The 13,699-nt window shown below is 41.0% G+C and overlaps 4 protein-coding genes across 4 annotated transcripts; all 4 read right to left on the bottom strand.

Moving 5' to 3' along the window:
* Positions 1-451: 451 nt before the first annotated feature.
* LOC115626552 lies at positions 452-1,164 on the bottom strand. Its single transcript, XM_030521930.1, has one exon. The coding sequence runs from the start codon at positions 1,127-1,129 to the stop codon at positions 452-454; it is 678 nt and encodes a 225-aa protein (XP_030377790.1). The 5' UTR covers positions 1,130-1,164.
* A 2,753-nt stretch (positions 1,165-3,917) lies between these two features.
* Positions 3,918-4,669, bottom strand: LOC115626514. The gene is made up of 2 exons (XM_030521900.1): positions 4,109-4,669; positions 3,918-4,041 (listed from the first exon to the last, which is right to left on the bottom strand). The coding sequence occupies exons 1-2, from the start codon at positions 4,621-4,623 to the stop codon at positions 4,023-4,025; spliced, it is 534 nt and encodes a 177-aa protein (XP_030377760.1). The 5' UTR covers positions 4,624-4,669; the 3' UTR covers positions 3,918-4,022.
* Positions 4,670-6,223: 1,554 nt separating this feature from the next.
* LOC115626551 lies at positions 6,224-6,937 on the bottom strand. Its single transcript, XM_030521929.1, has one exon. The coding sequence runs from the start codon at positions 6,935-6,937 to the stop codon at positions 6,224-6,226; it is 714 nt and encodes a 237-aa protein (XP_030377789.1).
* Positions 6,938-7,083: 146 nt separating this feature from the next.
* On the bottom strand, positions 7,084-7,935 carry LOC115626550. Its single transcript, XM_030521928.1, has one exon. The coding sequence runs from the start codon at positions 7,933-7,935 to the stop codon at positions 7,084-7,086; it is 852 nt and encodes a 283-aa protein (XP_030377788.1).
* Positions 7,936-13,699: the final 5,764 nt, after the last annotated feature.

Here is a 13,699-nt window from a genome sequence, read left to right as displayed (position 1 = left end):
TGGCAATCGGCCTGCTGTCATTGGTGGTACTCTTTGCTTGGTTCTGTCTGGTTCTTGTTGGGGCCATTATCGTACAACATATCTCAATCAATATGCAATGCTTCATCACAACCATTTTCCTCAACTTCATGGTCATAGTGGTGCTACTGTATATGATTTTAGTTTATAATTTGCCTTACGTTTTGCATTTTGTGCGTCTCAATATTTGTTATACGGTTGTGGCGATGACCGTTTATCAATCGATGCTCATACATGAGGAAAATTCACCGACTTATAGAGACGATGCTATCCTAACGGCTCTCCTCCTCTATGTGGACTTCACATCGCTATTTATCATCAGCTTGACGTATATACAGGAATATAGGAGTCTTGGACGGCGACATTCATATATATAATTAAAATTGTATGTAATATACGAGATTGTATCGAATAAAGTGCGCTCACCCATTTATTACGATAGGGCCAACATTCGTTCGTGCAGGAGCATGTAGCCAAAGAAAAGCAGCGTGCTGAGAAACAAATATTCATTCTTGGGTACATCGAACTGCCGATTGTGTATTATGGTGGCCGTATACATGATCAATACGACGGCAAAGAGTGCAAAAAAGTTTCGCACCATCGTGTAAACCGAACTTGATTGAACCGAAAAGCCGTTGATGAAAAACACAATTATCATGATGTTGGCACCGGCCACAAGTAAACTCAACACAAGATCACCCGGCACCAATGGCATGGGAAAGTAGGCACCCCAGAAGATGCATAATGTGACCAGGGCCACTACAATAATGCTTGCATAGGAATTCACAAGCAGGCTTTTCGTCATCTGCTGCTCTTTTCCTATATACATGGTCGAGCTCTCGATTATAATCGCACTGATTATGATATTGATGGGAAACTTGCGTCCAAAGTTTGTCCAGGCCAGCATAGATATGCCAAAGAACGTTCCCACAACCCAAATACCATATCGTAAACCTGTCGCATCCTTGCCCAAATCCACAAAAAAACCAATCACCAGCCACTGGGCCAGAGCGATCAAGGCGAAGAGTGTGGCCAGTGCATAGATTCGAACCCCGTAGTTTATACTCATATCGGGTGGAATGCCGTAAACCTCTGGGTTCGAACGAGTCATTTAAATTTTTCTTTACCCGTCTCTCGAAGATTGAATTTGACAAGTAAAGCAACTCAATTTAATAACACAACATACATATACACTTTGCGGGGAAAAGATGTGTAATTATTTAGTTAAGCGTAAAGGATCATTAACATGATAAATAAAAAATGGCACAAAATAATCACTTACATCCATTCTATGGTTTCCATCTCTTCCTTCTAGACTTAATTTCTCGCTTTAATTCCTAACATCAATTATTGGAAACACTTCAAGGCAAAAAAACTGGAGTTTTAAATGGAAATTAGGGTTTTTCTGGTATTAAATCGGTTTAATATTCAATGTTCTTGCATTGTGCATATAAATATGAATTAAAACAATACAAGTCACAATAAAATGAATGTAGACGGCCAGAGCGGTGCCCAGCATGTCTTCCAGTGGCACATAGTCCAGACGACCGTGGATGAGCTGAGCGTGAAAGGGTATGATAACTAATAACAAGATCATAATCAGGCCAGCTATCCAATAACTGAAATCAGGCGCTTTTGTTGCCAGCGATATAATGGTCAAAACAGTGAGCGCTATAAAGATTACAAACATTATTATTCCCGTGAAGATTATTCCAGGCAGAACCTGCTGCGGACAAGTCGCCCCAAAGAGATGCAACGTAGCCACCACTATGATCGTGACGAGGAAAGCTATGCCCAATACGACGGGTGGCACTCCAAACATCGCATAGGCTCCGGCCAGAGTCACGAAAAAGACTACACTGAGAATAAGGATCCAGTTGCACGGAAAGGTGGCGCGTATAACTGGAAAGCAGTTTTGGATGACCAGCAGAACTAGCACCAGAAAAGTCCATATTACCGGATTCACCGGAATACATTTTTTGATGTCAAATCGCGCCGCCGCAACTATTAACCATTGCGAAGTAGATATGGCAATAAAGACGGCTGCAAATAAATAGACTTGACGAACAAAATACGGGACCACATCGGGATCAACAGCAATCGGTTCAACGTCATCAGCGTTTCTGGGGCGACCTCGACGCATCTCGTGTGAAGCCAGGCTAATACATAATAATTTACACATTCAAACTTATGTATTTGACACTTGAAGACAAGCAGCTAAGATGCTCGTTTGCGAACTGGGCTTAAGGTTCTGGAACGCAAGATACTGTTGGAGACACTTCCAGCTAAACACTAATGAAAATAACAAATACATATATCTTTCCTGCCACTATCCTGTTCTTTCTCGCCTAAGAAGCATCTGCATAAGTCATTAGGACATCCAAAAGTCTTTTATTATTATATTATTTATTGATTTGCACTCATACTATACAGCATATTAGAGAGGTGCTTTTACAAAACCTCTTCCATATTTGTATATATATGTATATAGATGATACATATCAACAATATAACAAACCGAATGTAAACATTCAAGGCAAGTCCGACAGCGTCATCGAGGCGAACAAAGTCGAGGCGGCCATGAATAATCTGAGCATCAAATGGTATGAAAATAATTGACATTATTAAAAAAACGATAGCTAGTGCTAGGGTATACACGTTATCATGTGTAACGAAAGCCAATGTGATTAAAATTATCAGCACTATCAGCCCCAAACATGCAGTGATCGCTACAATTTTAATGCCGGGCAACATTTGTTGGGGACAACTGGCGCCACAGCAATGAAGGGTAATCATCAGAATGGCGGCGATAATTATGCCCACGCCCAATACCAGGATTGGTATGAAGCCCATGATATACGCACCAGCCAGTGTCAGGAGGAAAACTATAATGATAGCAAATATCCAATTGCACGGAAAGGTGACGCGAATACGCGGAAAGCATGTAAGTATGCACAACAAATTGAATGCGACGAAAGCCCAAATCGCCGGATGTACAGGAATGGAATCGTACACATGTATCTTAAAGCCCGAAGTGATCAGCCATTGCGAGCAGGTGACGGTGATAAAGCAGATGGCATATGCATAGACTTGGGAAATTAATATCCGAAGCAGATCGGCGTCGACGACGACGACCACCACTTCGTCATTTCTTTGGTGTCCTGCATTCATCTCGCCTGTTGTTTATTACTTAAAATTTCCAACAAAACTTTACAATTTGATCCAAAGTCGGTGACGCTTGAAGCTAAGTGGCATTTCGTTATCGTAAAACTGAATTTTGAAAATTCAAATATGACTTTTCCAGTAATTCTTAATAGGTCTTTGGCTTGACCACAATCAGATTCTCTTTTCTGATGTGAGAATATATTGCCAGTAGTAGTAGAAGGCACAAGACATATAGGTTCCAATTGCAAGGATAGCAGAAAGCAGAACAAAATACGGGACCACATCGGGATCAACAGCAATCGGTACATCATTATCATTAGCTTGTTTCGGGCGACCTCTATGCATCTCGTGTAAAGCCTGGCTAATACATAATAATTTACACATTGAAACACATTTGACAATTGAAGCTAAGCTACTAAGATTCTCATACATGTGCCAGAGAACAAATAGATTTGCTGGTCGCGAACTGGCCTGAAGATTCTGGAACCGCAACGAGATGAACTTTTACAGATAGAGCTAGAGATTCAAGACACATCCAGTTACTCGCTAATGAATAACAAAATGTCTTTAATTAAAAATCATGGAGCTCTTATGCTTTAAAGGACAACCAAAAGACTTATATTATGTAATTATGCGGCATAAATGTTTCTATAGATACTAAGCGCATAGCTTACAGCCTCATTTATAGAATTTTACTGTTTAGTCCAATTCAACATTTATTAGTTCAAAAGGACCATGCACCACATACAAAAATATATAGGTTATGCTACTATACAGTACAACAAACCGAATGTGAACATCCAAGGCGAGGCCAACAGCGTCATCAAGGCGGACAGATTCTAGGCGGCCATGAATAATCTGAGCATCATATGGTATGAAAATAATTGACGATATTAATAAAACGATAAATATGGCTAGAACATACACATTATCGTCTGTAATGGCCATTAATATGACCATAATTACAAGCACTATCAGCCCCAAACATGCAGTGAACGCTACAATTATTATGCCGGGCAACATTTTTTTGGGAAATCTGGCGCCACAGCATTGAAGTGTAATCATCAGTACGGCGGCGATAATTATGCCCACGCCCATTTCCAGGATTGGTATAAAGCCCATGATATACACACCGACCAGTGTCACGAGCAAAACAATAATGATAGCAAATATCCAATTCCACGGAGTTCTGTAGCGAATATACGGGATACACATAAATATGACCAAGAAAACGAATGCGACTGTTATATAAGCCATCGGATGTACGGGAATCAAAGAAAACATGTTTATCTTAACTCCCGAAGTGATCAGCCATAGCACGCAGCTGATGATGATGAAACCGGTGCCATATGCATAGACTTGAGATATAAATTTCCGAAGCAGATCGGGGTCCATGACTACGACTACCACTTCGTCATTCCTTTGTTGTCCTGCATTCATCTAGCCTGTCGTTTATAACTTTAAATTTCCAACAAAACTTTATAATTTGATAAAATGTGTGTGACGCTTGAATCTAAGCGGCATTTCATTACCGTAAAACTAACTTTGATAGGACTTTGACTTGTTCGCAATAAGAGTCGTAGCTTTATTTCAGATTCTCTTTTCTGATATGAGAATATCTTGCTAACGAAATTAAATGATATATAATGTTTTTATAGAAAAAGTGCAGAACCTTTATGCTTTCCGCTGGTCTTTCAAAGCCCGAATGTGAATTGTCAGTTCCAGAAGGTCCGCTTCTCAGTTAAAGAACCTTGAAACCAGTTCAATGAATTCCATATTGCTGACACCTTTGTCAGGAGCGGTTTACAGTTTCTTTTCTCTTAGATCGGCCGGCACTTCATAGTTATTTTTGAGGTAAAGTAAACATAGATATAACAAAAGCTGCCAAATAACATCATAAACGTAACATATATATACAACGAGTAGTAACTACTGGTGGCAAGATGCACAAATTTTAGCCGGCCGTGAATTTCCTGAGCCTGAAGGGGAACGACGCAAATAACCGCAGTCATCAAAGATATAGCCACACCAAGGGTGTATACTGGTTCTCTAGTTGTGAGTGACATTATTCCTAAAGCTAATAGTGCCATAACACACACACACACCAAGCCCCCTGTTAAGAAAGCGCTGGGAAGCACCTTCTTCGGGCAGGTGGCAGCACAACTGTGCAGAACAGCAATCAGTAGGACCGTGAGAAGTATTAGCATTTCCAAAACAGCGGGTGGCACGAGATACATCATATAGGCTCCAGCCAGTGTCGTAAAAGAGACCAAAATTACCAGAATTAGCCAATTGCAGGGGTGCCATGTGTGCGGACAGCAGTTAAGCATGGGTAGCAGCAACAGTTCCCCGACTATCCATACCACCGGATTAACGCAAACCACTCGGTTCATATCAAACTTAACTGTAGATACAACGAGCAAAATCGAACAAGTGAAGAAAAGAATGATGGTAGCAATTAAGTATACTTTGCGAATAAAATGCCTGAGCACTTTTGTGTCCACATTGGCGACAATCGCAACTTCTCCAGCGTTTTCTTCATGATCTTGTGGCATCTCATTGTAGTTTATTGAATGCTTTTATATTGTTTTACACTTGTGACACTATATTCTTTTTTACGTTCAGCTCTCTAAGTGAAAAATCGTAGATGCTGGAGGTCACCAAGCTTGACTAAAAGGAGAACAAGTTTTTTAGTCACCCCACTCAATTGATTCCGGCATGAGTCGATCCTAATACAATTCTTAGATCTTTAGTAGAGTTGCCGAGAAATGTGGAAGATGATGATCGTATATAAAAGAACCGAGTACAAGTGATAGCTTGCCAGTACAGGGGAGCTAAGGCGAGGATCGTTTAGTGATCATTCAAGCTCCTACGATCGATCTATCGACCATCACAGAACAACTAAAGACAAGATTATTCCTTCGGTGCAGTCAAATATAACTTGCTTTCGGCATACATACGTCTTAAAATGTAAGGACTCTGTTTCACCTTTGCTTTAAGTTTAAGTAGATAGTGCCATTTTAGTAGCAGTGGCCCATTTTTATTTCATTAAAACATATTGCAGAACAAGAGAACCGGCCAAAAAGAGCACAATAAAGTCCAAATGCATTTCCAAGGAATATATTAAGGCGCTCCGAAATGGCAATATTTGCCAACGTCCGTGCATGGCCTCCGCGTGATAGGGCACCAATATAATGGTCATTATTATGATGGGCAAGAAGAACAATAAGAGGAAATTTGGGTGATCAGTGAGTAGTACAATCACAAACAGCACAGCACCCACGACTAGCATCAAAAATGAGGTGCAAATCGAACACGTCTCCTCGGGCACATAGGGTCGCGGTGCAAAGACGCCACAGATGTGCAGGAAGGCCATTAGCACTGTAGTGACCAACAGCAGAAGCCCGAATTCCATAGTGGACATGTTTTGAATAAAATACATCATGGCCATGGTGGCGCACTCGATGATGACGAACAGCAGCAGCCAGTTGACGGGAAATGTGTAGCGAGTCCTTGGAAAACAGTTGAGCATAGATAAAGCCACTAATATGAACACCACCCATATGAAAATGGGCAGGGGCTGCTTGATGCGTATCCAGCGGAAGACCAGGCATTGCACAAGGGTAACTGCTAAGAGGCCCAATGTTAGGCTATAGACTTTGGCCACAAAGGCTTTATGCAACAGCGCTATTTGACGGTTCTCTTCTGTACGGTTTTCCCCTTGACTCGCCCGACTTGGCGAGGCCTCTGACATGCCTATCTGCACTTCAGTTTATCTATCTTAAACTTTTAAACTTTTGTGACGTTTAGAGCGAAGCTGGGGTCCTAGTACTTGTATATATACTATACTATTCTCATTCATGTCCACGACCATAGATAGTAATAATAACAATAAATCATTTATGCATTTAGTTCCTTAAACTGCATTATATTTTGTATCAAATTATGGCTTATTGTGAACAGTAAAACAAAGTGTACACCAATGGTAACTGCGCAAAACACATTGTCCTTGAAGATCACTTCAAAGCGCCTACCGTGGACCACCTGCGCGTGATAAAGCGATGAGATCATTACCACCACAAGCAATACACCATTGAAGCCAAGCTCATACCTTCGATCACGTGTTAGAAAGTACATGATGAGGCAAGCGATGGCAACTGCCATTAAGGCGCCTAGCGCTATGAAAATGACAATTTCGTTTGGCAAAATATTCTTTGGTAACCAAGCACCCAATAAATAGCAGAGCATAAGAAGTGTCAATGCTATAACAATCGCGAGAGCAACATATCTTATGTCGTAATCGGGCAGAACAAAGATTGTGCCCAGTGCCAGACATTCGACCAACAGTACAGCCAATATATAATTAAGTACAAAGATCCGACGCACCCCGGCAAAGAGGTTAAATATGATAAGTAATACAAAACCTACTGCCAATAATACGAATCCAGCAATAGTCATGTACTTATCTCGTTCCTTTAAAAGAAACACAATGGACAGCAATTGGACGGTGGTTATGAAAATCAGTAGGCCGGCAAACAAGTAGACGCGATTTATGAAGCGCACAGTTTTATCTTCGGGCTGTTCGGAGAACTCCTCTGGGTCAGCACTGAAGCGCACAAAGGGCGGTTGGGCGCGTGGTGGCAGCTGCGATGGGGGGCGACCCCGACGCAGGCGTTCTTGGAGTACGTCATCTGGAGTCGGTTGCACTTGGGACTTATACGCAGGATAGTACTGTGCAGTTTCATAAAGCATTCTGAACTCTTTACTACAGGTGACCTTTAATTTTGACAGAAATATCGTAGAAACACAATAACATTTAATAACCTAAGTGAAGATAACCGAGTCCCCGGAGAGCTGAATGGCGAGCTGGTCTGCTACCGCCTCTAAATAGAATAGGAGAAAGCTGATTAATAAGAAAGTCTTCATTCCTCTGTCCAGGGTCAAGCAGTCTTTGATCCCCAGGTGACTTAATATAGTGAATAGCCCAGAATGCAACAAATTAAAAATAAATGATTATTACTGTAATAATATTTATTTAAAACCAATAGTAATGACGGCCTGTAGTCATGCATTTGAAAAACTTTCCGATGTAATAATAGTTAATCGATATGGCTACAATAACAACAAAGACACAAAAGTCAAAATGTATAAGTTGTCCATGGGGCAGGAAGTAATCAATGCAGATGGGGCCACTTTTCCCATGCAACTTTTGCGTATTATGGTTGGTGTAAAGAAAAGCAACCAGCATTGCCAAAGGTATCATTCCGTGGAGGGTAGACACCCACAAAAATTCACCCAGGACCTGCAGTATTAGACAAGCAATTACCAGAACTATCATTATGGAATACGAGACCCATATTGTTCGAAACAGTTGAAAGCTGCAAAAGGCGCTGATGCAGGTGGTCAGGCAAAACAATAACATGGCAAGGGTATAAATACAAACGATAACTGCAAGTGGTAGGACCCGTATTAAATTATAGGGCATTATTATGATGCACTGGGTAGTAAGTGTGAAAAGCATCCATTTTGTCGCCTTGGAGTAGCGTCCGTATGGTACAAGATGGATGATCAGCATACAAATCAATATAAAGACCATCTCAACAGAACACGGTATAGGAATTCTGTGCTTAAGAAAAGCCCACATTAATGTCCATTCCAGCAGCGTTACCAATATGATAGTGATCCCAAATGCATAGACGCGAAGCAAAAATGACCGTATCAGTACGTTATCCTGCACCTCCGTCTCTTGCCCCTCACTCTCTGTATAGTAATTCGCTTTCGGTGGGGTTGGGGTTATGTTTAACATTTTTTCTCACAAAATATATAAAATGACTTGTGAAGCAAAGTAAATAATCTCTACAAATATTGTGAAACCATACAAAGAACCTATGTGAGGAAGAGAAGATCGGAGATATGTTAGCTAAGTCTGAGACAACACTTTAAACATCATCTCGGACGTTTTACACAATGTTGTATCAACCATGTTATTATAATGCAGCTCAAATATTTACAGTTTTATTAAGACCTGTCAGCCATTTAAATGCTCAAAATAGGATTAGTTAACAGATTTAATCCAAAGATGGTTGCTGTTCTATCAAGTACTCACCAATTTAAAATATTGTTTTGTCTGTTTAAAGAAACTTTGCAATTTTCATAAAATAAATACTCTGAGCTACAATTAGTTACAAAACATTTATATCTTTCAAAGATAAATATATTATTTGCAATATCTTTTATCCTTTGTGGATCGATTACATTTAAAACTTGTATATGCGAGATTATAAATAGACATATAAAGTCCGAATGAAGAGTTAACAGACAGTGGACCGTCTCCCCAGTTGGCACCAGGGACAGCCGTCCATGTATGTACTGGACATGATAATGCACTGCGATCAATAGGCCCAGCAATAGTGGCACAAGATATAGGAAATAATATAATAATACTGTCGTCAAATGGTGCACCATGAGGCATACAATGCTGGACACAACACAAGCAACCCACACATTTCTCAGTATTTTCAAATTGGGCAACAGTTTCTTGGGTAACCAAGATCCCGATACAATACCGAGCACGAATAAAGCTAATGATATTCCAATAGCCACTGAGACGTGTCTTACTTCCATCCAGGGAAGGGCAGCAGGCACTCCAATTGCGAACGTTTCGAGCACAATCACAGCTAAAATTAAGTTCTTCCGCGAGGCCTGACGTAATTGTGTGTTGCAGTCTATTAAGCAAACAAATTCAATGCCCAGTGCGAAAATAATAAATCCTGCCAAGGTTATGTACGCGTTTCGAAATGATATTAGAGCCGCTATGAGAAGCCATTGAAAAATTGTGATGACGATGAAGATGAAGACGAGCAAATAGACGCTTCGTAGAAACCTTCCTATCTCCTTTGGAGTCTGGTTTGATGGATCGTTCTGTGGCGCGAAATGGAAGAATACAGGTGGCCTTGATGGTTGATCTGGCCAACGTATCGTCTCTGGGCCCAGTTGCAATTGATGCTCATTAGCACCAAATATGTTCTGGGCAGCATTCTCAGCCATGTCAGTTAAGTTTTAATTTTGACAATATATGCATAGCTAATATTATATAGAAGTCTGGGGAAAAATATTGCACAATATTGCAGAATCAATGGAGAACGCCTAAGCCTTGGCATTTTTATATCATAATAATAATAGAAGTGAGAGCCTTATTTATATATCGAGGCTATTGCATACATAACAATGAATTTTCGTAGAAACATGTATCAGCTATTCTTTTATTTTATTTTTCTAAATTTCTTAGAATGTAATGGAATAAACTGTTTTCGGTTTACCTAATCACAACTAGAAATGTTGCAACATAACAATTGTAAATCGATGCCACGATATGCCAATGACAAATTATCCATGAATGCTTATTTTAGTTTTTGAATACTTCATCTATTTATTGAAAAATGTGGTCGGTTGTTTTATGAAACGACTACTATTGCAAATTTAGAAGATATGATACGATAAAAAGAGTATGGCTTTCTCAGTTCTCGTCCATTGTCAGGCCTTCACATTTGTACGAGTATATCACAACCAGTAAATTGGCAGCGGAAAAATCAGCGGAGCGTGAGGAAATCAACAACAACAACAACAACCATGGCAACGACAACGTCAACATAACGGCAGAAACAACAATAACAAAGCGAACAGAAAAATGTTAACTAGCAACGATCAAGGCTAACAAAACAGCCACAAAGGATGCAGCGATAACGAGAATAAGGGGGTTCGCATCCCTACTCCTTTCTCCCCTCGACCATTGTTTGTTGTTATTTAGCCTATCGCTTGAATGGCAACCAAAGGAAAAGAAAAGGATAAGAAAAGTATCTTTGAGTTGCGTGCGCTGCCGCATCTGCGGCCTCGATCACTTTCACATGCCGCATTGTCTAAGAATGACTCAATCAGTTGCCTGCGCTTATCCCTGATCCTGCTAAAGACATGCAAATGCGCTTCCACCCAGCTGACTGACAGTTCGAAGGGAGCCGCGAGGCAGCTGCAGCAGTCAACGCCAACCCCTTCTGCGTTTAAATTGCGTTTTTTCAATCAAATTGTTAACTTTAAATGTTTGTTATTTGGTCATATAATACTCAGTGAATATAACCATTCCGTACTTACAAACTTTCTGGCGCTTAGATGAAATTAATATACACATATGTGTCTATCAGAAATCCTACATGAAACCATCTCATCGTCTCAGTCTACAATTTCTAATTGGTTCGGATTAAAATAGATCGCATAGCAATGACCAACTTAATGGCAGTTTGTCTTACTATGTTAGTATATTTGCGAAGCGTTAATTCGATCTACTTTGATATTTGTAATAGCCAGAACAAAGCTTTGCAGACAGGCAATAGAAAAGCCGAGTTTATTAACAATATCAACGCACTTTTTTGTATTCATTGAGGTTTATTATAAATTCAATTCATTATAAATCCTTATACTTTGCAATAATAGTGCCAAAGTATTCATTGGCAGGCAAGCATTAGAAATCGCTTCTTTAATAAATCAATCAGAACCCTGCGAAACTACTCATCTTAAACCATTTCAATAATTGCCCTTGAGCAATCAAAACTACTCAATACTAGATGCATAGGTCAATGCTCGCTCAGAACCGCTGAATGAGAAAACTGAGAAAAAGTGAAAGCGTGCCGTCAAGTTCTCGACATGCAAGCAAATGCAATGGAGCAGGAGAATGGAAAGCGTTGTGGGTGGGGAAGGTGAGGGGAGCGCGGGCGGTCGGACAAGTGGCTGTCCAGCAGATATGACACACATGCAACTAACGAACGGTAGCTTCAGTTTTGCATGCCCGAGCCAGATGAAACGACAGGCCGCAAAAAGCACAAGTCCGATCCAAAAAGCTCACGGAAGCGTGACGAACAAGCGCACAACGGACGGCCAAAAGGCAGCAGCCACAACCAGGGCCACAACCAAGCAGCCAAATGAGCCAGCGTCAGCCGTGGGTCAGTGGAGAAGGCACAGGTTCCAAATGTATGCTTCAAACATACATACGTGCTGCGAGTACAATTTATAATATTCTATTAGTTCCACGGCCCGACAAGCTAAAACAGGCCCGTCGACTAGAACTGACTAACTGACTGACTGCCTGACTGACTAGCTGGCTGGCTGGCTGGTTGGTGGCTGGCTGGCTGAGCGAAGAGGCAGCGCAGTGCTGCGCAGTTAGCGCAGATAATACATCCGTTTCCGGTTAAGCCCATATTTTTGTGTCATTTAACAGGCAGCGGGAGAGTCAGCAACTGGGCAACTGGGCAAGCCGGAGTGGGAGTGGGGCAGACTGCCGCAGTCGCAGATGCCGAGGCTGCTGCTGGTTAGACAATCGATGCACAGTGGTCCAAAAGTTAAAAACATTGGTCAGCCTAAGACCCAGTCAGCATAAATTCCATTTCGATTGTAAACTTAGAAAAAATAACTGGCTGTTGGGTTGAAAATCAAAACTGAAACTAAGTAATAAGCATTAATTATCCAGTCTGAACATGTGCTATCCACCTCTGGCGCACGGCCAAGATGTCCAAAGATTTTCAGTGCTCATCGGCTTTTTATTACTAACGGCATTCATAAGGAATCTGGTGATCCCTACACGAACATTGAATTGTCAGAACCATTTGTCATATTTTTATGGTACAATTAATTTATAATTTTCTAAATTTGAATTGTCAAGGTATTATTATAAACTTTTATGACTGTTCCCTTATTTTCACAATAATCATAAAAATAAATAAATTAATAAACTCGCCAGAATTTGTTAGTTTTTTCTGCATATACGGGTACAGAAGTATTTTAGCTGCACACTGCTTTTAAGCCACTGTGCGACAAGCGTCACAATGCGACTGACATGCGACTGCAGCTAACGAGCACCAGTGGGGCACGGCATCAAGTGATGCGACAAGTGCAGTTGACGCTGGAGCTGGAGCGGAATCGTCAACGCTTCCGCATATTTCTCATTTCCACAATTAAACATTGCGAGTGTAACGTTATGGAAAATGCCAAGGGTTGTACACCCACACAGACAATGGCACAGGAGTTGAGTTGAATTTTATGCTTCTTACGATAAATCAAACTTGGAGCAATTAATAATGCGCATTTGGCAGTGGGTGGCTTAGATGCAGGGACGGCCAATTTCGGGGTGATATGCGCACAGAGACGGAAGCTCAAATGGAGCTGCACATGGAGCGGGAACTGCAATGCGTTGTAATTATATGCGCCTGAACAGCGAACGGAAGTTGCGTTTGGGCCTTGCATGGTTTCCTCCAGACTAGATTGGTCCAACCATCTCCTATCTGACATTATCTGGCGACAAGGTAAGAGGAGCTTTTTTAGAAGTTGATGGACTGGGTAAGCTGTTAATACGCACGACAGGTGCAGTTGTTCTCATAAGACAAGTTGAATACTGGTTGCATTGCACTTCCTAGTATTACGGGTACTACTTGTACATAAATAAATAACCGAAAAAGTAGCCGAAAGCTGAGTA

Source organism: Scaptodrosophila lebanonensis, unplaced genomic scaffold (genome assembly GCF_003285725.1).
Source record: "Scaptodrosophila lebanonensis strain 11010-0011.00,11010-0021.00 unplaced genomic scaffold, SlebRS2 tig00000085-arrow-pilon, whole genome shotgun sequence".
NCBI lineage: Eukaryota > Metazoa > Arthropoda > Insecta > Diptera > Drosophilidae > Scaptodrosophila > Scaptodrosophila lebanonensis.
This window is presented reverse-complemented; position numbering and strand designations above follow the sequence as displayed.

Bases quoted from the DNA above. Each gene is read 5' to 3' on its own strand.
- LOC115626552 (XM_030521930.1), bottom strand. From the start codon at position 1,129: ATGACTCGTTCGAACCCAGAGGTTTACGGCATTCCACCCGATATGAGT.
- LOC115626514 (XM_030521900.1), bottom strand. From the start codon at position 4,623: ATGAATGCAGGACAACAAAGGAATGACGAAGTGGTAGTCGTAGTCATG.
- LOC115626550 (XM_030521928.1), bottom strand. From the start codon at position 7,935: ATGCTTTATGAAACTGCACAGTACTATCCTGCGTATAAGTCCCAAGTG.
- LOC115626551 (XM_030521929.1), bottom strand. From the start codon at position 6,937: ATGTCAGAGGCCTCGCCAAGTCGGGCGAGTCAAGGGGAAAACCGTACA.